Source organism: Copadichromis virginalis, linkage group LG14 (genome assembly GCF_057382275.1).
Source record: "Copadichromis virginalis isolate Kocher_CV1m ecotype Utaka linkage group LG14, C_Virginalis_male_GT1.1, whole genome shotgun sequence".
NCBI lineage: Eukaryota > Metazoa > Chordata > Actinopteri > Cichliformes > Cichlidae > Copadichromis > Copadichromis virginalis.
Genome location: NC_140631.1, coordinates 21,133,848 through 21,158,600, shown reverse-complemented (window position 1 = coordinate 21,158,600; position 24,753 = coordinate 21,133,848). Strand labels below are relative to the sequence as shown.

The 24,753-nt window shown below is 40.0% G+C and overlaps 1 protein-coding gene across 5 annotated transcripts in view; it reads right to left on the bottom strand.

The window, feature by feature from the left end:
• Positions 1-911: 911 nt before the first annotated feature.
• dync2h1 (dynein cytoplasmic 2 heavy chain 1) overlaps positions 912-24,753 on the bottom strand; it is a 121,207-nt gene continuing 97,365 nt past the window's right edge. For all 5 annotated transcript variants that reach the window (XM_085429878.1, XM_085429877.1, XM_085429881.1 and 2 more), the window contains 8 exons: positions 23,066-23,182; positions 20,725-20,832; positions 20,073-20,174; positions 11,861-11,950; positions 4,622-4,731; positions 4,420-4,501; positions 3,210-3,326; positions 912-1,590 (listed from right to left, as the gene is read on the bottom strand). In XM_085429878.1, the coding sequence (XP_085286004.1) occupies positions 1,429-1,590; positions 3,210-3,326; positions 4,420-4,501; positions 4,622-4,731; positions 11,861-11,950; positions 20,073-20,174; positions 20,725-20,832; positions 23,066-23,182 (888 nt within the window). In that variant the 3' untranslated portion in view covers positions 912-1,428. The remainder of the gene's footprint in view (positions 1,591-3,209; positions 3,327-4,419; positions 4,502-4,621; positions 4,732-11,860; positions 11,951-20,072; positions 20,175-20,724; positions 20,833-23,065; positions 23,183-24,753) is intronic.

Genomic DNA, 24,753 nt, shown 5'->3' with positions numbered 1-24,753 from the left:
TTGATTCCCCATAACTCACTCACTACTTGTCCTCACTCCCTCCATCCATCTTTCCCTTTAACCTGTCCTCCCAAACCCTGTCACCTTAGCCACACTCATTTTCCTGTTTCTCTTCAATTTTCTCGCCCAAGTTTTACGGCCCTTTTCTCGCTCTTTCCCGTCCCTGCATCATCACCTCCCTCTCTCCTCCTCTGCCTCCATCCTTCTGTCTGTCTCTCGCTCGCTCGCTCTCCCTCTCTGACCCAGAGGGCCATGTTTCGCTGAAATCCAATCCTCTCTCTTTTTTAAACCTGCTGTTCCATTTCACTCCCATTTTGTCACACTGCAGTGCACACACAATACCCGCTCCTCCCTAATTTCAACTCTCCTCTCCGTCTCCTCACACACACACACAGATGTGATCACACTTTCATACACTGACATTAACAGACATTTGCGCAAAGGCATGAGAAAAATTGAAAAAGTGAGTGGGGGAGGGGGGAATCTTAATTAAGCCATCAATCAAGCTTGATGCTTATGATTGGATTCATACACAAGCGCCCATACACACCTTCCAAATCGCACGCCCACACTTGCAGCTCAGCGGCCATCCATCACAGCTTCACTGACTCCGTTCAACCTCAACTCAGAACCAATCACACAGAGGTTAGGGACTAACTTGTGCATGTGTGTGTATTTGCGTTACAGAAAGAGAACTGACACTGAAGTGCATCATGTCTGTAAAGCCCCTTTCAGCAGAGCTGTGGGAGAGGCAGAACACAGTGAACTGAGATCTGTACAGTTCACTGTCAAACAGTTCTGACTACTAATAGTATGTGACGGAGGGTCAGCGCCATTCTGAAACACCACGCACAAACACACACATCTCTTTTAGTACTTTAGCAATGTTATTCTATTGAAGGCAGGAAAGATGGTTTTTATTTTACCTTTATTTTGAATAAATACGTCCAAAAGTACAGCAGGGAATACAATGCCTATGCAAAAAACATTTTTTAATATGTAATAAACACAATTTTCTTGTGAGACTGGAAGTAGCAAGACTTACTGACAGTTTTAGTGTAGTAGTGTTTCTTGGGATCCAAATAATAATGCATGTATAGTTTATTAACAGTATCACCGCTGTTTGTCTTTTAGCTTTTTATTCAGTTTTAGTGTCGTAGCACAACCCGAGAAAGCATCAGTTATTCTTTGGTCCTGTTTTCCTTCACTCTGGTCCTTTCCCTTGTACTCTGTTATACAAATGATATGATATAAAGCAAATGTGTTTTAAAAGGTTTGGTCTATGAGCTAATGCGCGTCACTGAAAAATTACCCTGACATATCAGAGTGCTAACAATCCATCTGGTTTATTTGTTGCCCTGGTCAGATACTGAGCACAGAAAATCCTTTTTCTCTCTGTGACTCTCGCCACAACCAGATCCCGTCCTCTTACTGCTGTTTGAGAAAAAGAGCAGCTCCACACTGTATCCACTGGTTGGGGTTCGCTCCACAGGGCAGAGAGATGTGCGTGACCACCTTCACCCTCTCAGAGCTGGTATAGAGAGGCAGACAGATACTCTCCTCTGCTGCAGTGCAGGCAGCAACAGAGTTCTAGGATGAAGTAGAAATTTAGTGTATGAGCGTAAGTATGCACAAATACTGTATAGTCACAGAGTTTCATGCTAAATGATTAAAAATTGACATATCTCACAAACGTGATAACAAATAAATGACAACTTTCTGCCACTGCAATGTAACTGATTAGATAAAACATATAAAACTTCAGTCATTGGTCAGTGAAGACCTGGCAAACTCTGGTCACTAGGGAAAATGTGAATTCCTAGACCAGTTGGCGAGTGGTTGCTGGAACTTGCTGGCTGCCTCTAGGTTAAATCAGTCGCAAAGAGAGATCAAAGCAATCGCATTTCAGTGTAGCCTCTTTGCAACCAATCTCACAGCAACTACTCGCCAACCAGTCGAAAGGTCTCAAGACCAGCCTGTAGAGCCCAGTCAACCTCTTAAGTCTGACATCATTAGCCATTTCTTAGCCCAGCAAAGAAGGAGGATGAGGATTAACTTTTTCCCCCTCAATAAACGTTCATGTGCGGGTCCCCGATAGGCAGAGACAAATGCAATCACATGGTAAGAAGAAGACGCCAAAAACTGACCCAACTTCAGCAAGAGAAGACCTGAGACGATCCATCTACAACATGAGTTTAGACATTAATATGCTGCTGCATGGTTTGGATGACTCGCTATGAACAATTCTTAAACCTAAGCTTGACGTCCACACTGAAATTTTAGTCAGAGCGATTCTTTTCTGGAGCACTCATATATTTGGTGTCCGGCAAACCAAGAGTCTGTGGGCTGTAGTTACGTGGAAGGGTTTTAAAAACTGACCATAAAGACATGTTGCACATGAATAGTGCTAATAAAAAGCCAGAGAGGCCGACGATGACCACTAATTCTTTTTAGGGACTGACAGAAGATTTTTAAGACCAATACTAATATTCGGTCTTTTACAAATATGGCAAACAGACAAATGTTATTTATTTCATATGTTATTTATGAATTGTTACTAAAATAATTAACAATCCAAGTTAAAAATAAACATGTCTCAATGTCAACACTGAAGCTGTATAGCGCCCTCTGTTGGACAAACTATGCAACATCAACACTGAAAAATGTTCTAACGCAGTTGAAAGACGATCCTCTCGTCTCTTCATTACTTTTTAAATTAGTATTTATCAGCTGTTACATGTTAGCAAATATCAGCCATATCAGTCAGATATTTGGCTGGGCTCTACCTGTGTGACTGAAGCCTAAACAGCAAAAAACTCCCATCTGCACAAATCCCCAGAGCGTCCTCCAGAGTTTGTGTAATTTTGATAAAAATTCATATTTCCACCATAACGCAACATCCAAGGTCAAAGAACAAGTACTTCATTAACAGAGTAGTCAACTGACATGAGAGCACCTGGCAACTGTTTAAAAAATGATCTAGTCATTTGTGTCACTTTTCAAATAAAATTGCAAACAATTGCTGCCAAAACCCTAAAATGTAAACAAAAAGAATTCTGTTTTCTACAATTTATTAGCTTAAACTGTACATGTTTGGGTTTTGAAAGACGACGTTGCTGTGGGCTTTGGAAATCTTGAACAAAACATTTAAGATGATTACTGTCAGGTGCTGCACAGTGTGGTTCTCTCTTTTAAGAACACATGCATACCTGTGGAACCCAGGCCATGTAGCACGTAGGGACAGCTGACACGCTGGGAGAATCATGCTGGTTCTCACAAAGATGGACACCATCAAAACTGCAACCCTCCAACTGGAGACCTCCAATCTACAAAGAAAATGCAAATGATAAGATGAACAAGAGAAACAGACACGCGAAAATGGAACAACGGGAAAACAGCTACTCTGTGACTTAAACGCTGAACACTGGTGGGAGCCCTTCCCAGATTAACTAGCATGCTACATACTACATGAAAGAGACATCAAGTGAAGTCAGTCTAGTGACTCAGGGATTTTCCACAGTAGGACAGACAATAAAGGGAACTCTGGCGTCAAATCAGACACACACATACAAGTACTATATCACCATAATCTGGGAAAGAAAAACCCAGAGAGTGAGAGCAAGACACAAATCCAGAAAATGTTTTTACATATTGTGTGTGTGTGTGTGTTTGTGTGTGTGTGTGAGAGAGAGCTCATTGCTTCACAACAATTATATCCTTTCACTTTCTCTGTCAGACGTCTGAGTGTTTTCCCCTTCCCTCCCTGCAGCTGCAGCCTCTTTGTCAGCACCAACACCCTTTCCTTCTCTCTTTGTGTATTTTAACTAAGCGCATGTCAAACTGTGCCAATTTTTATTGGCATGAGAGAAATAGAAGTATTGCCTCAAAGTATTATATTAAAGACAGTCATATCACCCTTAAATCAGAGCATAAAATTAATAACTGATGACTGAGAGGAGTGCTGCACAGTTCTGTTTGGTCAGAAAGGACTAGAATTACACAATATATCCAAAACGCACCAGAGACCTGAGCTGGCTGCTGTCAGCAGCGGCCTTGTCCCTAATAAAGGCTTTATTCACACCAGGGGGATCTTTGCACATTTCCAAAAGTGCAGTTTGGGTTAGCTGAGTGATCCCCATGTCCCAAAATCAGGCATAATTCTGGGTAACGTACCCTTCTTAAAGAGTTGAGTTCTGGCACAATGGCTAATTCTTTGCTTTTCTTTTACCCCCAGTCTCTCCTTTTTCTTCAGTCTTGTAACTCCTGCCTCCTTACCTGCATCTGTATCTATTCTTGCTGTCTTCTTCTCCAATAATTATCACTCAGCCAGTGTACCTTGGTTATAGCACTTATATTCTTCTGTAGATGGAGGTGAGGATCTGATGTTTGCATGCATGAGCAGTAGATGACTGGCTTTACCTTTACTTGTAGTTTTGCTTGTGCAATTGGACTCCTCCATGACGAAACAAACACCAAACTATCCATAGAACAGGACATGGTCCTTAAAAAAAGCAAAATGAATATATGTATTTTTAACATTGATATATACACTTATTCAATCCCCTATGAAGGTGTCCAGTGTGTGTGTGTGTGTGTGTGTGTGTGTGTGTGTGTGTGTTACCTGGCAGTTTCCTGTCTCAAAGCATTAAGAAAGGTATCAGGGTGAAATAGCTCAGATAGATCTAGGATGTCTGACAGGAGTGCCTGTCTATTTGCACGTTCCACCCAACTCTGTATGAAAAGAAAGACAGAGAAACAGAAACAGAGAGACGTGTAGACGCAAAGATTAATGAGCCAAATACTTTGCAAATTACAAATAAAGACTCAAAGCTAACACATAATGCAGGCATAAAATCTGTAACACAAAGGCGTCACACAGTTTTATGTCACATGGAAATACGACACAGATTTGAATTCTAAAAAACTTGTTTACGTTACATGCTTGTGCTTCTCATAAAATAAAACATACAGTTAGATCCATGTGCTTTTGGGGTTTTTTTTGTGTGTGTACCAGAGCTTATTCTAGTTTCAGTTAAATAATGACTATGGGCTTAAAGTGTAGCACAGGTTTAATTGGAGGGGTTGAACAAAAAAACCAAACACAAACAAAAAGTGCATGAACCACAGTAGGTGTCTTTATAAACAGAGGCTCAGATGTAATTGGATACATAATTATAAAGCTGTTTTATGGCCAAGTGTGGGCTACATTTTTTCATAAATTAGGTAGGTCAGATGTCCGGATATAAGCTGAAGAGTGGAAGCTGTTTGGGTTAATCCAAAATATGCTGTCAAAGGAGCACTCACTGCAGGAGGAACAGGCCGTCCTCAGGCTACATACACTAAACAAATCCAACAGAGAGGTAGCAGGGACTTTAGGAGTGGTCAGATCAAGAATTGAGTGCATTTGGGACACACCGGTGAGCACCGCAACATAAAAAGGTTTAGACATCCACTGAAGATAACAGTGCCAGATGACCACAGGGTCCTTTCCTATGAAAAAAACCCTTTAGAACATTCAGCCGAGTGGAAGGACAGTCTCCAGGAGGGGACTGACGTCACATCTTATGAAGACTCTAGAGCGGCTCTTCCTCAACCTCCTCCGACCACAGGTACAACATGCCCAGGACCCACTACAGTTTGCATACAAGGCGGGTGTCGGAGTGGAGGATGCCATCCTGTACCTCCTACACAGAGCCCACTCACACCTGGATGGGGGAAAAGGCACGGTCAGGATCCTGTTTCTTGACTTTTCCAGTGCCTTTAATACCATCCGGCCCTGTATGCTTCAGGAAAAACTGAACAGGATGGAGGTGGACCCCTGCCTGGTGGCTTGGATCTCCGACTACCTCACCGACAGACCACAGTACGTCAGGCTGAAGGACATCACGTCTGACACAGTGGTCAGCAGCACAGGAGCACCACAGGGAACTGTGCTGTCCCCTCTTCTCTTCACCCTGTACACCTCTGACTTCTGCTACAACTCTGAATTATGTCATATTCAGAAGTTTGCAGACGACACAGCCATCATGGGGTGTATCTGGGATGATCAAGAAGAGGAGTACAGAAGTCTGGTGAGGAACTTTGTCGCATGGAGTCACACAAACCACCTGCAACTCAACACCTCAAAGACTAAGGAACTGGTTGTGGACTTCGGGAGGTCCAGAGAAGGTCCACTGCCAGTTCAGATAGAGGGGGAGGAGGTGGAGGTGGTCAACAAGTACAAGTACCTCGGGCTGTGGGTGGACAATAAACTGGACTGGTCATGCAACACAGAGCACCTGTATAAAAAAGCCCAAAGCCGACTGTACTTCCTCAGGAGGCTGAGGTCTTTTAACATCTGCAGGAAGCTCCTGAGGATGTTTTACCAGTCAGTGGTTGCTGGAGTACTTTTCTATGCTGTGGTGTGCTGGGGGAGCAGCACAGCAAAGAGGGACTCATCCAGGCTGGAGAAACTGATCAGGAGGGCTAGCTCTGTGGTCGGCATGAAGCTGGACACTCTGGTGACAGTGGCAGAGAAAAGGACATTAAAGAAACTGATGGACATTATGGACAATGCTGGGCATCCTCTGCACACGGCCATTAACAACCAGAAGAGTCTGTTCAGTGACAGGTTGCTTCTCCCCAAGACAAGAACTAACAGACTTAAAAACTCCTTTGTCCCACACGCCATCAAACTGTTTAACTCCTCTCTGGAGGGGAGAGGGAGGGGAAACAGGAGGACAAAGGAGGGGGGAACAACTAAGCTGCAGTGCCTCTTCACCTCACTGTACAATACCTTGTGCAATACTTTTTGTAAATAGTCAACAGTGCAATAGACTCAATACTTGAAATGTGCAATTCACTTGTATTTTTATTTTTTATTCCTATTTATTCTATTTATCCCCTTTGTATATTTTATTTATATTTGTCTCTGTATTTATATATATATATATATATATATATGTGTGTGTGTGTGTGTGTGTGTGTGTGTGTGTGTGTGTGTGTGTGTGTGTGTGTGTGTGTGTATATATATAACAGTTCTGTAACTGTAACTTTGGTCGTTGCTGTGCTTTTTTTGGAAGTCGAATTTCCCAGAGGAACCCACCCGAGGGATTAATAAAGTTCTATCTTATCTTATCTTATCTTATCTTATATCATTATCCAGGTCTACCATAAAGAGAAGCATATTCATTACAAGATGCAAACCAGTCACCAGCCTCAAAACAGAAAGAACATATTAGACTTTTCCATAAACACAGCGTAGGACTTTGTTCATTTAAAAACTGCATTGTATATTTGTTTGGGTCATCTTTCTCTAAAATTAAAGCTTGTTGTGATGATCTGAAACAGGTGAATGTGACAAATATGAAAAAAATAAAAAAAAACGAAAGAAAACGAAGAAATCAGGAAGGGGGCAAATAGTTGCAATCCATCAGGTTTTGAGAAGTAAATTAGCGGAATATTCTGCAGAGTTAATCACCTGGTCTGAGTCGATCAACAACAACTGAATGGAGCAGCAGTAATGGCCAAAAACATACACACACACAGCAGGAAAACCATTATTTGGGGAGGGCCACGAGTGCCACACTTCAGGGGATCATTTAAAGAAAAGGATTTTTACAAAGTATTTATTAATATGTTGATTTGTCCAATTACATATTGAACCTCTAAAAACACCAAACTGTTCAGAAAAACATTTCAGCTAATATTTTTATTCAAACCTTTAAATAAAAGGTGAAAGGTTGAGATTCAAACTCATATTCATCATGTAACTGTAACTTGACCACATTTTGGTGAACAGCTAAAATAATAAATAATGTCACAGTCCAAAAACACATGGACCCAGCATGTATCTTTCAGTGGAATGGTTCCTAAATTGGACAGAGTAATTTTTGTCTCAGTTATTGTGTATTTGTAAAGTGAAGCCAAAGGGTTACAAAGGAGAGAATAAAATGCACAGCCTAATGTGGCTAATAGACCATTTAATGCCTCACCTTTTTATCACCGCATCAACAAGCTGATAAAACTGGAACACCAATTATGCACTAATGGGAACATAATACACATACAGACGCACACCCACAAACCTCGCAAAGCCCAATGCCATTTTATGAGTGCGTGGACAGGGTTAGTGGTGTACATTTACTGAAGCACTATTCTGAGGTACAGTTTTAATGTACTTGATTAAGGTATTTCTATGTAATGCCATTTCTATTTCTATCCTTCTCTTTTAAGTAATGAGTATGTGTTTCAGCACTTTGTAAGAGAGTAATTAAATACAAAACAACGTGCAGTGCTGCTTTTCCCAAAGTATATCTGTACAAGGTCTGCGCATGAGACCAAAAACCATGCAGAATATTTTCTACAGCAATTTCTTAACTGTATTTATAATCAAGTATTAAGATTTGCCACCCCAACTTTAAAAATAATCCTGGAAACACTCCCAGATTCTTGGGTTTTGTGCAAAAACAGTAAAATAAAATAAATGCTTAACTCAGACAAACAGTGATGTTAAACATAATTCTTTGTGTAACTCTGCACAGATGGACTTGGAGCTTTGTTAGCCCCGTCCAATATGTTGATGCAGTCTGCTATATTCAGCAACATCTGCTTTGATTAGATGTCGGCCATCTATTGTGTCACAACAAAAAGGGATAAAAAAAAATTATTAAATTGTGTGGCAAGCAAAAATACTTTATTACTGGTAAATGTTGCAGAGCACAACTGATTTCACTGTGCTTTTAAACTTTATAAATACAAAAGATTATTTAAGCCCGATTGGCTTCAGTTCTAAGATTTAATGTCAACTGAAGAAAAATGCTGACAAATGGAGGCAGAATGAGCAAACATTTTATCTGTCCATTAGAGATCCAATCTCTTTTATTAATAGATTCACTTTTACCACAGAATCAGTCTGCACTGGCTTTAGAGATAAACTGAGATGAGCTTTATGTCAAGAAGAAATGTGCATAAATCCTAGCTTCACATACACACAAGTACACACTTGCAACCGGGCGCATGTGGGCACACATAATCAAAGCGAGGCATGCACCAAGAAAGATTTGGGTGCATTAATAATAAAGCGAACCGAGTTGTGCTGATGTTGCTCATGCTATTTGTGCGTATATACTGTATGTGTGCAAGCATTTGAGTGCTGTCAAGGTCGTCCTGTTCGTCTGGGTGCACTGCTGTGCTGTTGGCTTTTTATTCTTCAGCAGCTCCACACAGCTGCAGCTCTGGAAGAGTCTGCCTTTATTGCGCTGATTAGCTAATAGAATACAGACATGCTGCAAACAGAGATATCACTCAGTGCTGATGGGCAGAAACAGACAGTTAAGGACAGCGCAGCCTCTAGACAGACACATACTAAGACAGATGGAGTGTAGGTAGACAGGGAGGCTAGAAGACAGGGCAAAAAAAAAGAGAAAAAACAAAAATCGAGTATCAGGCAGACATACACGCAAACAGATGGGTAGACAGGCAGGCCAGCAGACAGACAGAGGCAGGGAGGCTCGCCCACGCAGATAATGAAATGCATCCACACAGAAATAATTTCTGAACGTGAGGGTGTATGTGTGCATTCTAGTCTGCCAGAACATATTGAAGTACAGTCAGACACAGTTGAGCGGAGATAGAGAGGAATTTCCGTCAGAACCCTTATTTCCTGGCACCAACCTAAGGCTGACACTTCCCAGAACCTCCTGCTTTTATAGAATAATCCCCTTTTATTTATGTACCCCTATTGAAAACAACAAGAAATTTTCTGGCAGCGTTTTAATAAACACATTGCCTAGACCACCCTGTATGTCATAACGTAAAGTACCGCAAATTCAGCTTAAAGGCCTCTTGTTGTTTTGAGATCCGTTTATAAAAAGTGGAATTCCACTTCATATTTTATGATCTCTGAAATGCGAGGTTCTCTTTAAATCCTTTGGAATTAAAATTTTTAGAAAAGAAATCTGTTAATATTCATCACTGCTGAATGACAAAGCTCTGGGTAGGATAAATGCATGATGAATTTAAATGGATCCCTCAAAGGCTGATTAGAAAACTCTTATACTTCTTAAGTCTCCTTCCGTTGAGAGCAGCACTACAGAGGATTCTCAAGGCCATCTCAATTTTTAACTCAGGCCATCAGAAAATACCATGTGTTGTTGAGGACAAAGGTGCTCTTATAGTAGTGGGCTCTTGTGAATTTCAGCCCGTGAAGAAATAATTAAAACTAAATGATAACAACTGTTACACACTAAGGTGCAAAGCCTTTTTCTTTTGCTTCTATGGAGCCACAATTTCTTTTCATTTTTCAAAGTGATCTCAAGCAATAGTTCTTCACATTTTTTTGAAGGTCTTTCAGTGTTTTTCTTTGGGCATTGGCTGCTTTTACGCTCAGTTTCACTCCAGTCCTTGTGCCTGACCATTTTCAGGGAAATGTTACTTTTTGGTTGTCAAGCCACTTAAATACTGACCTATTATTCATTCATGTGTAGAAAATGACACCTAACATTAAGAGATAAACCTGTGCAAAGAACCAACACATTATTTACAAAAGTGGAAAAGACAACACATATATTTGCACGAACAAGGTGATTCCAAAAGAACAATTAGCCAAAAACGTGCCATATCTCGGAACGGTGTATAGAGTTTCGTTAAAAAGCCTGAGCGAACTGGGTAAGTAGAGTACAGGACTGTCACAGTCCTCTATTTCATCTGACCCTTCAGTTGATCCATCTACTGAAGCCTCATCAGAATTGCTCTCTGTGGAAGGGTAGCTATCAAGGAGCCATTCTTGAGGAAGGGAAACAGGGAGAAAATGCTTAGGTATGCTAAATTACTGGACTGAAAATCAGTGCCAATAGGTCTTTTGGAGTAATGGATCAGTGAGTGTATATAGCCATTTATAATACATGATTGAAGCTCTGACATGTGGCTGTATTTCAGCCAGTGGGGTTTGGGATCTTGCCAAAATTTTATGTAATTATCAACACTGCAAAGTACTATCAGATAATGAACCACCATGCAATACTATCTGGAAAGCGTCTGATTGGCAACAGTTTAAATTTTCAAGCATGATAATGATCCCAAACACACTGCCAGTGTAGTAAAAACATACCTGGAGAGTAGAAACACACAGTAGAACACTATCAGTGATGGACTGGCATTCCCAGAATACCGACTTGAACATTATTGAAGCAGTGTGGAATCATCTTTATAGAGAAGAGAACAAAAGGAAGCCAACATCCAAAGAAGAGCTTTGAATATCCTTCAAGAAGCCTGGAGACCTATTCCAGAAGACTACTTAAAGAAATTACAAGAAAGCCTGCCTAAAGGTGTTCAGGCTGTGTTACAGAATAAAGGTGGCCATAACAAATACTGAGCTTTGTGCCAACTCTTTTTTTTTGCCTTATGTACTGATTTTCCATATATTTCGGCACCCATTTCCCATTGTAGCATTAAGCCTCAAAACATTTGCACTTTTCCATCCATCCATTCTCTTCCTTTTATCCTTTTCAGGGTTGTGGGGGTGCTGGAGGCTATTCCAGCTGTCTTAGGGCGAGAGGCAGGGTACATCTAGTACAGGTCGTCAGTCTGTCACAGGGTTAACATATAGATACACACAACTATTCGCACTCACATTCACACGGGGCAATTTAGGGTTTTCAATTATACTAACTCCATGTCTTTGGACTGTGGGAGGAAACCAGAGTATCTGGAGAGAACCCACGCACGAAGAATGCACTATATTTGTCATGTATTGCATAGCATGTTAATAGATGTTTGTCTGCTTTTTATAAATATTCTTTTTGTGACTGTGGTGAAAAGCAGGTTCCTAAAGAAAGACAGCAGATTATGTCTTTTTGCTATACCATCCATCACGTGTTACCTGTATGGCGAGGGCCCGTGTTACGACTGCTCTGAGGTACTGCATTGGCTCCTCTGGTCCCTCCCATTTATTCTGCCATGTTAAAGGACACTGAGACAAGAGGAAACAAGCACAGAGAATAAAGGTCAATGCAAGCAATAATAAAAGCAAAAATCACAAAAATGAGTATAAGCAAAAGAGTGATGTAAACCATGTTTTTTAAAAAACAAAACAAACAAAAACAAAACAGGGGTACTCTGCAGGTTTACTCTGCCACTATGTGAACCTGCCTCTATGTCCTTCTCCTAACCATGCTGGCAGCCAAGCCACAGTTAATCTGCAGGAGGACTGCAGCAACATCAGCCCCTGTCGAGTTGCCTTGACACGATTCAAAATACAAATTTAACAATATGTGTAAGTCACTGAAGGGCACGCTGCGCCCAGCTACATCCTCACTGTGGTCCAGCTAAAATGCAATCTATATTTAAGTTTCTGTGATGTCACTGGTGACATCCTCAATTTCTGTCATGACATGCAAAAACAGTTACAGCTGGGTGATACTGAGATAAATCTCAGGCACTATTTTATATATTGTAAAAATACTGAATATATTTGTGACTTGTTACAATGCTAACTTAAACTTTACAAGTGAAAAATACTCTTGTGTTCATAAACAGTACTGTCTGTCTGTCTCCTGATGTAAGTAACTGTTGCAGATCCACAGACAGTCTTGTCTGTGCAGCAATATCTGTAATGTCTTAATTTGGAAGTTACAGACAAATGTAAAATGTTTGCAGGGTTGGGAAAGGAAAGCTTTCTCAAGAGAAGAATGTTAACTCCTGAACACGTTAGGCCGTGTATGTTACCGTTAAACAGAGATCAAAGATTTGACTCACACACACATGCACAAACATGCACAGCAGGAGGCTGAGAATTGAGAATTTGGTGGTATTTAGGCATGAAAGCCATAATGGAAATAAAAGAGACTTTGCATGTCTCTCAGCTGCAAGTCAACCATTCACTCACTCACTCTCCTGCTGCGGGGATGGGTGTGTGTATGTATGTGTGTGTGTTGCACTGAAGTGTCTTAGGAGGAAAAACGTGCTGGTTTAAGTTAAGTCACTGCCATTTGTGGGGTACAAATAAGTGTAAAATGCTGTTTTAATTATTATTTTTTAACAAGATAAGGGTGGCAGAAAACAGAGACACAAACCAAATGTATACAGGAGTGCAATCAATATACACCGATCAGACATAACATCATAACCACCTACCTAATATTGTATTGGCACCCCTTTTACTCAATTGAATCCTGGATGCTCAATTGATTGAAATCTGGGGAATTCAGAGGCCAAGTCTGCACCTCATACTTGTTGTTGTTGTGCTCTTCAAACCATTCCTGATCCATTTTTGCTTTGTGGCATGCCACATTATCCTGCTGAAAGAGGCCACAGCCATCAGGGATTACCTGATATGTTAATGAAAGTGTGTACAAGGTCTGCAACAATGCTTAGGTAGGTGGCAGGAGCCAAGATTTCCTACCAGAACATTGCCCAAAGCAGCAAACTGCCTCTGCTGGCTTTCCTTTTTTCTGCATCCTGGTGCCTCCTCCCCAAGCGAGCAGTGAACACACACCCGGGTCATGCACATGATATGCATCAGACCAGGCCAACTTCTTCCGTTTCTCCATGGTCTAGTTCTGATACTTATGTGCCATTGCTGGGGCTTTCAGCAGTGGATATGGGTCAGCATAAGCACCCCGACTGATATATCCCGCCCACTAACAGGTGCCATAATGAAGAGAAAATCTGTCTTAATCACGTCAGCTGTAAGTGGTCTTAATGTCATGCCTGATCGATGTACAGTGGGGCAAAAAAGTATTTAGTCAGCCACCGATTGTGCAAGTTCCCCCACTTAAAATGATGACAGAGGTCAGTAATTTGCACCAGAGGTACACTTCAACTGTGAGAGACAGAATGTGAAAAAAAAATCCATGAATCCACATGGTAGGATTTGTAAAGAATTTATTCGTAAATTAGGGTGGAAAATAAGTATTTGGTCACCTCAAACAAGGAAAATCTCTGGCTCTCACAGACCTGTAACGTCTTCTGTAAGAAGCTTTTCTGTCCCCCACTCGTTACCTGTATGAATGGCACCTGTTTGAACTCATCATCTGTATAAAAGACACCTGTCCACAGCCTCAAACAGTCAGACTCCAAACTCCGCCATGGCCAAGACCAAAGAGCTTTCGAAGGACACCAGGAAAAGTATTGTAGACCTGCACCAGACTGGGAAGAGTGAATCTACAATAGGCAAGCAGCTTGGTGTGAAAAAAATCAACTGTGGGAGCAATCATCAGAAAATGGAAGACATACAAGACCACTGATAATCTCCCTCGATCTGGGGCTCCACGCAAGATCTCATCCCGTGGGGTCAAAATGATCATGAGAACGGTGAGCAAAGATCCCAGAACCACACGGGGGGACCTGGTGAATGACCTGCAGAGAGCTGGGACCAAAGTAACAAAGGTCACCATCAGTAACACACTACAACGGCAGGGAATCAAATCCCGCAGTGCCAGACGTGTTCCGCTGCTGAAGCCAGTGCATGTCCAGGCCCGTCTGAAGTTTGCCAGAGAGCACATGGATGATACAGCAGAGGATTGGGAGAATGTCATGTGGTCAGATGAAACCAAAGTAGAACTTTTTGGTATAAACTCAACTCGTCGTGTTTGGAGGAAGAAGAATACTGAGTTGCATCCCAAGAACACCATACCTACTGTGAAGCATGGGGGTGGAAACATCATGCTATGGGGCTGTTTTTCTGCCAAGGGGACAGGACGACTGATCCGTGTTAAGGACAGAATGAATGGGGCCATGTATCGTGAGATTTTGAGCCAAAACCTCCTTCCATCAGTGAGAACTTTGAAGATGAAACGAGGCTGGGTCTTCCAACATGACAATGATCCAAAACACACCGCCCGGGCAACAAAGGAGTGGCTCCGTAAGAAGCATTTGAAAGTCCTGGAGTGGCCTAGCCAGTCTCCAGACCTCAACCCCATAGAAAATCTGTGGCGGGAGTTGAAAGTCCGTGTTGCTCGGCGACAGCCCCAAAACATCACTGCTCTCGAGAAGATCTGCATGGAGGAATGGGCCAAAATACCAGCTACTGTGTGTGCAAACCTGGTAAAGACCTATAGTAAACGTTTGACCTCTGTTATTGCCAACAAAGGTTATGTTACAAAGTATTGAGTTGTATTTTTGTTATTGACCAAATACTTATTTTCCACCCTGATTTACGAATAAATTCTTTACAAATCCTACCATGTGGATTCATGGATTTTTTTTTCACATTCTGTCTCTCACAGTTGAAGTGTACCTCTGGTGCAAATTACTGACCTCTGTCATCATTTTAAGTGGGGGAACTTGCACAATCGGTGGCTGACTAAATACTTTTTTGCCCCACTGTATGTGTTGATAATATGTTGAATAACTAATTTTTGGTTACAAACCCAAGCTACTATGATGATTATTAGTATTGGCCTGCGAATTACTACAAGTGGTACTGAAAATCTAACTGATACCAGAGATTACTTCACCTTTAATCAAAAAGCCATTTCCTCATCGGTCACCATGTCCTGATAATCATGCTCTTTCTACCAAATGAAGGTAGGGGTAACACTTTTTCTGTCTTCCAGCACTGCTTATGACTCTCATACAACCCAAGCCCCCCATCAGAAAGTAGGTAGTTTGGGTTCTTTCCAATCATGTAATTATTTTTTTACTGCACAGCTGAGAGAAAGGGCAGCAGAGCTGATCCCCTCAGAACTGTGTCTGCTACACTTTTACATTATCACAACCATAAATGGAGCATTTTTCAAATGCATAAATCGCATCATCAGCTCATTCTAACCTTCTCTGATTTAAATGGGGTTAATTAGTAACAGTCGGTTATAATAGAAGCCCAAATGCAAAATGGCATTAATCCATGTGATCTGCTCATTGTATGCAACAGTATTTCCTGTAAAGACTCCAATCTAATTCATATTCTGTTTTGTTATAAAAGACACTAAATGCTCACTTAACTGTGTATCTGTTGTATGTAATTAGGATTTTTTCCAGTAATATTTAAAAAATTTAATGTGTAATACAAATTCAAGGCCTTACCTTAAGAAGCACCCGCTTTTATTTTACCAGCGCTATATCTGATCTCATATTTTAATTTTCTGCTTGTGTAAAAATGCTTCTGTTTGGTTCAATTTTCAGTGACATTTGTAGTAGTAGTAGTGCCCAGTCGCAACATAAGAACTTTAACAAAAAGAAAAGAAAAACAAACAAACAACCCCCCCCAAAACAGTGATTTTCTCAGCACCAAACCTGGCCACAGTGAGACAGAAAAACTCCTCAGTCAGGCACATGGAGGACAGCCAACTGCCTTGAACTTTTGGTGTGAGGGAAGAATATCATTGTCTGTTTAGTTTGCCCCCCTGGAAACCTTGGCTTTATATAGTCATAAATAACTGAAGCTGTACATACGTAATTACTTACTGCTTGGACAGTGATAAAGTTTCTTTAAAATACTGAGGTTTAAAATAATGTTAGAACCAAATATTATAGTCACGTACTGTAGCATTGCAGGGAGAATCGCATTTAGGCCAATTCACTCAGCGGCTTCTTGTCAGTGATGTAAAAATACTGCCAGCTAGGGTCACAGAAGTCATCAGGTGTTTGTTAAAAAATTTAGCTGCCAGTAAATTCGATGTATGCCGAGAATTTTGTGTTTCTGCAAAATGTGCAGCAGGAAACATAACAGCTGCTGCTGCTTTTTCTATGGTTCAACAACCTTTTTATACTCTAGGCAATATCTTTTTTGGCAAAACTCTGATTTAATTGTCAAGCAATGCTCCCTCTCTGGGAGAAGCTTCACATCAGAGAGCTTCAAACAATATTGTGGGTCAAAATTAATGATCTTTTTTTAATATAAAAAAAGAAAAAAAGCTATGATAAAAAGTTATGACACTGAAAAAATTCTCCTGATCTATACAGCTAACAAAATGCATTTCTGTCTTTAACAAAAAGGTAAAACACAGTATCTTGATTATGCATATTACAGAAATTAAATCTTTAGACAGGCCATAAAGGAAAAGGCTCAGAATAGGCTGAACAGAACTCTTATAAAACTTGTATAAAAACTGTGATTGCATCTGTTTCATATACAGCACTGAGGAGTTACATAGGTCAGTTAAAATGGACGACAAGGTATGATCTTTTAGGAAAACAATGTAAATAATGTTAAAGGTTAAACACTTAAAAGTGGAAATCAGACTTTAAAAAAAAAGTTTTTATTTAGACCATAGTGTGCTAAAAGCTGATGGACAGTGTTTTGGGGTTTTTTGTGATACCGAATTATAATTGAGATATAAATTAGATGTATATTAAAGATATAATTATAAATTATAAAACAAATGGCTTTGTTTTATTTTATACATTTGTACAGTTCCCATTGATAACTGACTTAATTGTAATTACATATATTTTTAAACCACTAACATATTTTATTATTTTGAAATTCGGAATAGATTTTAAATATCAGAACATGATAAAAAGTCCAGTCTTTAGTAGGTCTTATAAGGTACACATAACCTGAGATGAACTACAAAGCATTACACATTACACAGTGACATTTATTAAAACAAACAAACTACCCAAAATGTAGAAGACGTGTGGAAAACGAAGTAGACCCTTCTTGTTTCAATAGCAATTAAGAGGGTCAGTACCAGCAAGGTGGTAATAAACCAATGCATAGTGGTCATCAGCAAGTACGAACACTAGGGATGGGTACCGGTGTCCGGTGCCATGATGGCACCAGTTCTGACATAAACGGTAGTAACCAGACCGAAAAGCAGCGCACATTTCGGTGCTTTATTTCGGTGCTTTTTTTTCCTGAGCTGTGATACACTTCTAGCCAATCATTTTACGTTTCCGAGGATAGTAGGCGGGCCCAGGTACGTACGTTCTTTTAGAGCAGAGCTACAGATTAAAAATGTCCAAGGCGAAGCGGTCAAAAGTCTGGTTGTACTTCACAGCAAAATATGCAAACTCAGCAGCAACAAGTGCTTTAAGCTGATACTGTGATACTGTCAAAGGAGGTAACACCTCAAATCCGATGAAACACCTGGCGACGCATAGCGTTTTTTTTAAAAGCCCAGAAATGCACCGTATGATAGCTTGCTGCGAGACCTCACACCGAGCACATCTACTGCGGGTGGGTTGCCTGTTATGCAACATCCCCCAAAAACACGAAGAGGAGAGTCCTGGCCCCTAGCCCTGCCAGTGTAGCAGAAATGATGACGGACGATGATGATGGCAGCAGCAGCCGTTCTTCTCTGCGTGAGTAGCTTAATGTTGTTCGTGTGTAATTTACGTTGAGTAGGCTAACCATGTTATTAAATTAATGCATGTAAGGTGAACTAGCAAACATCATCATAGCTACATGCGGCTGTCTTCTTGTTTGATGGCAGATACTCCCTTCACCCTGGCCAAAAAGGCTAAAATGACCAAAGAAAAAGTGGAAAACAGTTAAACATGAGAGGTTTTGAACAAAGTTTGTGTTTTTTCCATTGTTTAAGCACTGCTTCCAGCCAAGAGTGATACTGTATATGCCCCATAGCTGCAGAAAAGGCTAACATTGTTATCTTTTTACAAAAAACAGCTGAACATGAGAGGTTTTTGGACCAATTTTGTGTTCTCCATTCTTTAAGCACCGGTTTGAGCACTGTTTGAGCACCGGCACCGTTTCAAAAGTACCGGTTTGGCACCGGTATCGGATAAAACCTAAACGATACCCATCCCTAACGAACACCTCTATAAAAGCAAAGGTTGTGGCAGTTTGCTGGTCTGGAGCATGTTAAAAGAAGCTTTTGTTGTTGCCCATCAATCTAGGAAGAGTTATAAGGCAATTCAAAAGATTTTAAAGTCTATTTATTGATAAAGATTATTCACAAGTGGAAAACATTCAAAATTGCTGCCAATCTTCCCATCAGTGAACATCTCAGCAACTTCCCCCAAAAATCACACCGTGCAATGCTCAGAGAAACTGCAAAAGGGTTGGATCATAGATTCTATAGGTTTCAGAATATTATCTGTTGTTCTTTGAATAAATGAGACCAAAGTCGAGATGTTTGGCCATAATTTTGTTTGGAGAAAATCATACACAGTATATCGGCACAAACACTAACTGTCAAGAATGGTGACAGAAGGGCGATAATTTTGGCTTGTTCTGAAGCCACAGGACCTGTGCATATTGAAGTCATTGAGTTGACAGTCAAATCCTTTGTATTGTTGTATTGCTGTTGTTTATCTGAAGTTGCATTTTCCTAATTTGCCTGGTAAGAACCACATGATTTTTTATTATGTCCTGATAATATAAAAACCTTAGAATAGACAGAGGGTGCACTTTACTTTTACCATAACTGCATATTAAAAGAAAAAGCTAGCAAGATAGAGAAAATGTAAGGAAATCAAAGATTGGAAAATGTGACAGATAAAGACTGGAGCTGGTCGAGAGGGCAACGGCGATACGACTAAAAAAACCTGCTGATTAATACAAAAAGAGAGAGAAGGCAAGCAGCGAAACAGGAATTATGCCCAAGGCTTCTCTCTGGAGATTACACACAGAAGGAGTGAAAGGTTGGATGTGTCTCTTCTTCTCTACCTCATAATATCCCCTTTGTCCCCAACTCAGCCTGAGGACATACAAGGATACATATTGTGTTTGCTACATGTCTACATGTCAGCTCTGTATACTGTGTATGGGCCTGTCCCTGTGGCCTTCATTTCACCACAGAATAAAAAGAATTGCAGTCCCCCTCTAAAACAATATGGTAAAAAGAAAGCTTTACTTTACATTGTCACTGTCACTGAAGACAGAGCTAACTGTGTATTTTATGGTAAGAGTTAGAAACCTTCAGCAGCATTGTAGAAAGATTTAAGATAAATGTGAGTTAAAAGATGCATTGCATACAGCATTTGGGACTCTGTGTGCATTTGTAATACTATCAGGGTAAGGCCTTCCATTTTATTTTCAATTGTATTCCACATTTATTGCACTAAGCCCCATTTAATAAATCATCATGAGAAACATTAAAAAAACTCTAGATAACACATGTACTCAAAAGCATAAAATAGCACATAGAGTGTTAGGGTTGAGTTTCTCTGTCTTTTGCCTGTCTTACCTCTTGATTTAGTAGGGCAGTGGCCAGTTTCTGGACTTCTGGAGTTAACAGTTGAGTCCCTCGGATGACCTTGCTCAGTGCGGCCAGAGACTGGTGTATACTCTGTGATGACACTTACAGTTTACATACAGTACATACTGTGCAAAAAAAATACAATCATTAAAGTCATCAAACTCATTAAAGATATATGCTGTACACTCAAGCCCCAAAATACCATGACATTCATTCACATGATCCTGACCACAACTGTATGTTTCATAATGAGGCAAATGGCTATTGGATGCAGGTAGTGATCAAGCCTGCTTCCACTGATTGCCTTGGTTCATTTAAACCCCCCCCCCAACAAACAGATAACTGTGAGTGTCTAGAAATGAATAAAACTATTCCATGAGATAAGTAACATACTTAAACAATCAATGAAGGGAAATTAGCTTATGCATCTCCATGGCTTTTAATCTTAATCAGTTTTTTCAGAAGAAACAAAGCAAGCTTTATTTACATACAAGTCTCAGTCTTTTACTCCATGTTGAATTAAACACGGTGGGTACCACTACCTAACCCCCCCCCAAAAAAAAAAAAAAAGTATTCGGATACTGTAATTATGTGGTAGCCCATTTTGAATGTAGCTATCATTTCTAATGTTTTTACCCACCTGGACCAAGCGGATGGCATTGAACTGTTCCAGAGAAATGAATGAAAGGACTGGTGATTTCTGACTCTCTGTAGGTGGGTCCACCTTCTGGTGGATTAGTGTAGAGCCCTGATAGATGAGAGACATGAGAGAAACTATGAGAGCGCTATAGCTATTTGAGTCTACTTGTTCCAATACAGAAATGATCACTGTACATCAATGTGAAGTTGTTCAACGTGATCACCTTCATCCTATGAAAAAAATATTTCTTTCTGACGAGTGCTCTCTTTCAAGATTACAATGCTCTCATCTGTAGTTAACTGTATATAAATTGCACTGACGTGAAATGACAGTGCTCTGTACCACAATCATCGAAACAGAATGAGGGGATGGTTCCACCCAGTAGAGTTCATAAGACTTTCTGAGGGGCTTTTAATGTGTTCTAGTTCAGTGTATGGAACTTAATGTTGATTTCTCATTTCATTTGCAACATGTATTGTCTACATAATACTCAGAGTAAGATGTATGTTCACTTTAGGAACTCCTGCTACATTAGCATGCTATCTTTCCCCCCTTATACAGTACAATGGTAAAATATTATCTATGGATTTCCATATGGATCATTGTATATATGCATATACTAAATTCCTACAGTAACATCATATTACTAAACAGAATTTATTTTCTTGCTCCACACAGTGCAAACACAGGGGTGGAGGTTGAGCACTTGTTTACATTAGATAAACACTTTGTGTTCTGTATACAAAGTATACCATACAGTATACAAATAGGTTAAAAAAAATATACAAATAAAAAATAGAAAAGCTTGGATTTTGTTGTAATCTATTAGAACCATCACACTCTATACCTGGATTCTATTTCGCTTTCCTTGCAACAACTCAGTTAGAGAAAGAGGCAAAAAAAGAGAGGAAGAGAAGGATAGCAGGACCAAGGGATGAAGACAGACAATGAAGAAAAAAGCTGGTTGGACGGGATTCAGATTGACTAGAGCTAAGCTATTGTTTCCATTTAAAAATGTAACTAAAAAGCCAAATAAACAGTCTCTGCTGTATCATGCTCTGCCCATGTCTTTCCAGACTACATAATGATTTGCCAAAAATAAATGTGTCTGTACATTTCCACACACACACACCTCTCACATATTTTCCACAAACCATAAAGGTTTGCACACACAACCAATGCACACGTGCAAGTACGTGCATTTAAATGGCACACTGGGAAGTTCAGATCCACTGAGGGTCAAGCAACAAGGTTGGTTGATGACAAAGGGATAGTTAATTGAAAGCAGCCAGAGGTTGATTGTGATCTATGGAAAGCTTGCTGGTGACATAATGGCAACAATTAACACAGTTAACCATTTTCCTTTCAGTAAGTACAAAACAACTCCATCTACAAGAGACTGAAAGAGCAAGAAGAGAGACAGAAAGAGAGGAGACATAAGTGTAAATGAGAGAGGAGACAGTAAGCATGTGTGCTTGACAGCATGAGAGGCAGAGAGAGGAGACTGATACACGGTGACTAAATTGTTAAAGGTGGAGGCAGATGTCCTTTTAATTTGAAAACGTGCCAGTCTCCAAGCAACTGCACACAGCAGTACTTCTTGGCCAAGCAAGCCACTGTGTGTGACAGCCTTTGACAGCACTAGTAATATCCGATTACTTCCCACAACTTTTAATTAGGTGTCACGACCCTTGTTGTCTGTTGGTTTTGTTAAGTCCCTTTGTGTTCCTAGTTTTTCCATTACCCCCCTGCCTTCTGTATTCCCTGTCCCCTGTCTTCATGTTTAATGTTAGTCTTCATGCTTCAGTTATTTTAATTGTCTTTGTGGTAATGCTGTTTTACTTGGAAGGTTAGTTGTCTCACCGTGGCTTTACTTCCTGCTTTTGGGTCTTTCCCTCTGCTGTGACCCTCATGTTGACCTGTTTTGATTGTATTCAAATGTGAACAGTCTGCCCTGTCTGTGCATATAGCCTTGCCTCTCCCCTTCTCCATTTACTTCCTGTATATCTACGTATTGTTCTTTTTTGTTGCCAACTGGACTGTGTGTTTCTCCAATTTTTGATCATTCAATAGTTTTCCTTTTTTTATTTAATTTGCCTCAGAGTCATGCACTTTGGACCTCCACCCATTTCTGATATTACAACTAGTTGTTGTTGATGTGCAGTGACAGTAGAAATGCTGCAGTATTAGTACGGTTTGACTTTTTAAAGTTAACTAAATCAAGGCAAATGAAGTCCTTTAAAAGCTACAGATGCAGCTTTCCAATTTGGTTTGCAGGAAAAGGGCAACAAAAAGTAATGGGTCAATAAAAAGTCAATATGAAATGGTAAAGACAGCTAACCTGGTTGAGTTTCTTCCATAAGTTCAGGATAGGTGACAGTCCATTTGACCAGAGCTCCCTGTCAAACTTTGAACCTGTTGCGACTGAGCGACTCAGGATGCGCAGTTGAGAAATTACCTGTAAACAATTAAAACACAAAGAGTCAGTGGTATGCTGCATGTGCTCCTGTAAGAATAAACGGCCTATTTTTTTAAAACACCACCCATATAATTTGAAGTAGGCACATGAATTTTGACTCCCATATGTAAAACCCAAAACACTGTTTCAGGCCCTGTAATGTTGAAAAAAAGAAGAAGAAAAGAGAACCATAAACACGCCTCCTTACATACCTAATCAGCCAAGCTTAGCTTCAGGATTAGAATCTTGGACAGTACTTTTATCTAGACTCAGTGTGTCTGTGTGTGTGTTTTGTGATAGTGCAAGTTTCCACTTATGTCTGCGTTACAAGTAAAGCAGCTTGTCTGATAAATGACTTTCATTTGGTCCAGGAGAACTCTTTACTAACATTTGTTTTATCTTCTCTGCTCAGGAGGAAAACGGTATATATGTGCATTTGCACACATGTCTGTTCGAGTACATCAAAGAGGGAGATGAAGGTAGGATTAAAAAAATCCTAATCTAAAATTGAATTGACAGCAATATGAAGGAGGTTGATATCAAATATAAGGTGATTCAAATAGTAATTTAAATATATTAAGATAACCAAGATTTCTCTTTTTTAAATACACTTTATATACATATACCTTATAGTATATGTTATGTGTGAAATTAAAGTGGACCTACTATGCTTTACTTTTTGCCTCGGTACATGGTCATGGTTTCAAATACCGAGGTCACCATATGTACATGTAAGCAGAGCTCTCTAAACTGCTCTGCTATTAGATCTGTATGATGTCATAGGAAGGAAATACACTGCTCTGGTAGTGAGCACACCAGCTCCCACCTGCTTTTCAAATCTTCTTCTTGCAAGGATGAGTTAAGCATTAGAAAGTTTTCTTAAAGGGAGGAAGGTGTTAAAAAGGGAGGAGCTGCTTCAAACAGAGGGTGACCAATGTGGCTGCACCAAGGCCTAGTTTGAAATGAATGAGGGTTGTTTTGAACCATGAAACATGTGGAGCTACTCTAGAAGAGTTTGAAATAAAGCTGGTAATGAGCACAATAGGTCGACTTTAACCTTAAGCTTTATATGCTAAACATGTGAAACACATGTAGCGAGTAAAACTGCACAGTTTTGTTATTTACATCATTTAAAAGTATGTTTCTGTTTCTATTTTTTAAAAAATTCCATAGTTAATGTGTTTATCTACCTAGCAACTCTGAATGTGTTAATAGGAAAATATTTGAATTTGCATATTCAAGGTGGATTGGATGTTAGCGAATTTTAATGAAAAATGTGACAGTGCATGGTGCTTGTGTTACAGCCATGTTGCTGTGTTGCTTGGTCTCTGTTGCAGCAATAAGTGGTTTTTGTGCAACAATAAGCATTTTTGCTTCAAAAAAAAAAAAAAAAAAAAAAAAAAAAAAAGATAACCAAGATTTTAATAAGCTGAAATTTCTGCCATAATTGTCTGGGGATAAAAAGTTACTGGACATTACACAACTTCATGCAGTCAATTTACTCAGTTTTTCACATTATTTCAGTATAACAGTATTCTAGTTTAGGGTTGTTAATAAGTCAAGCTGATTGA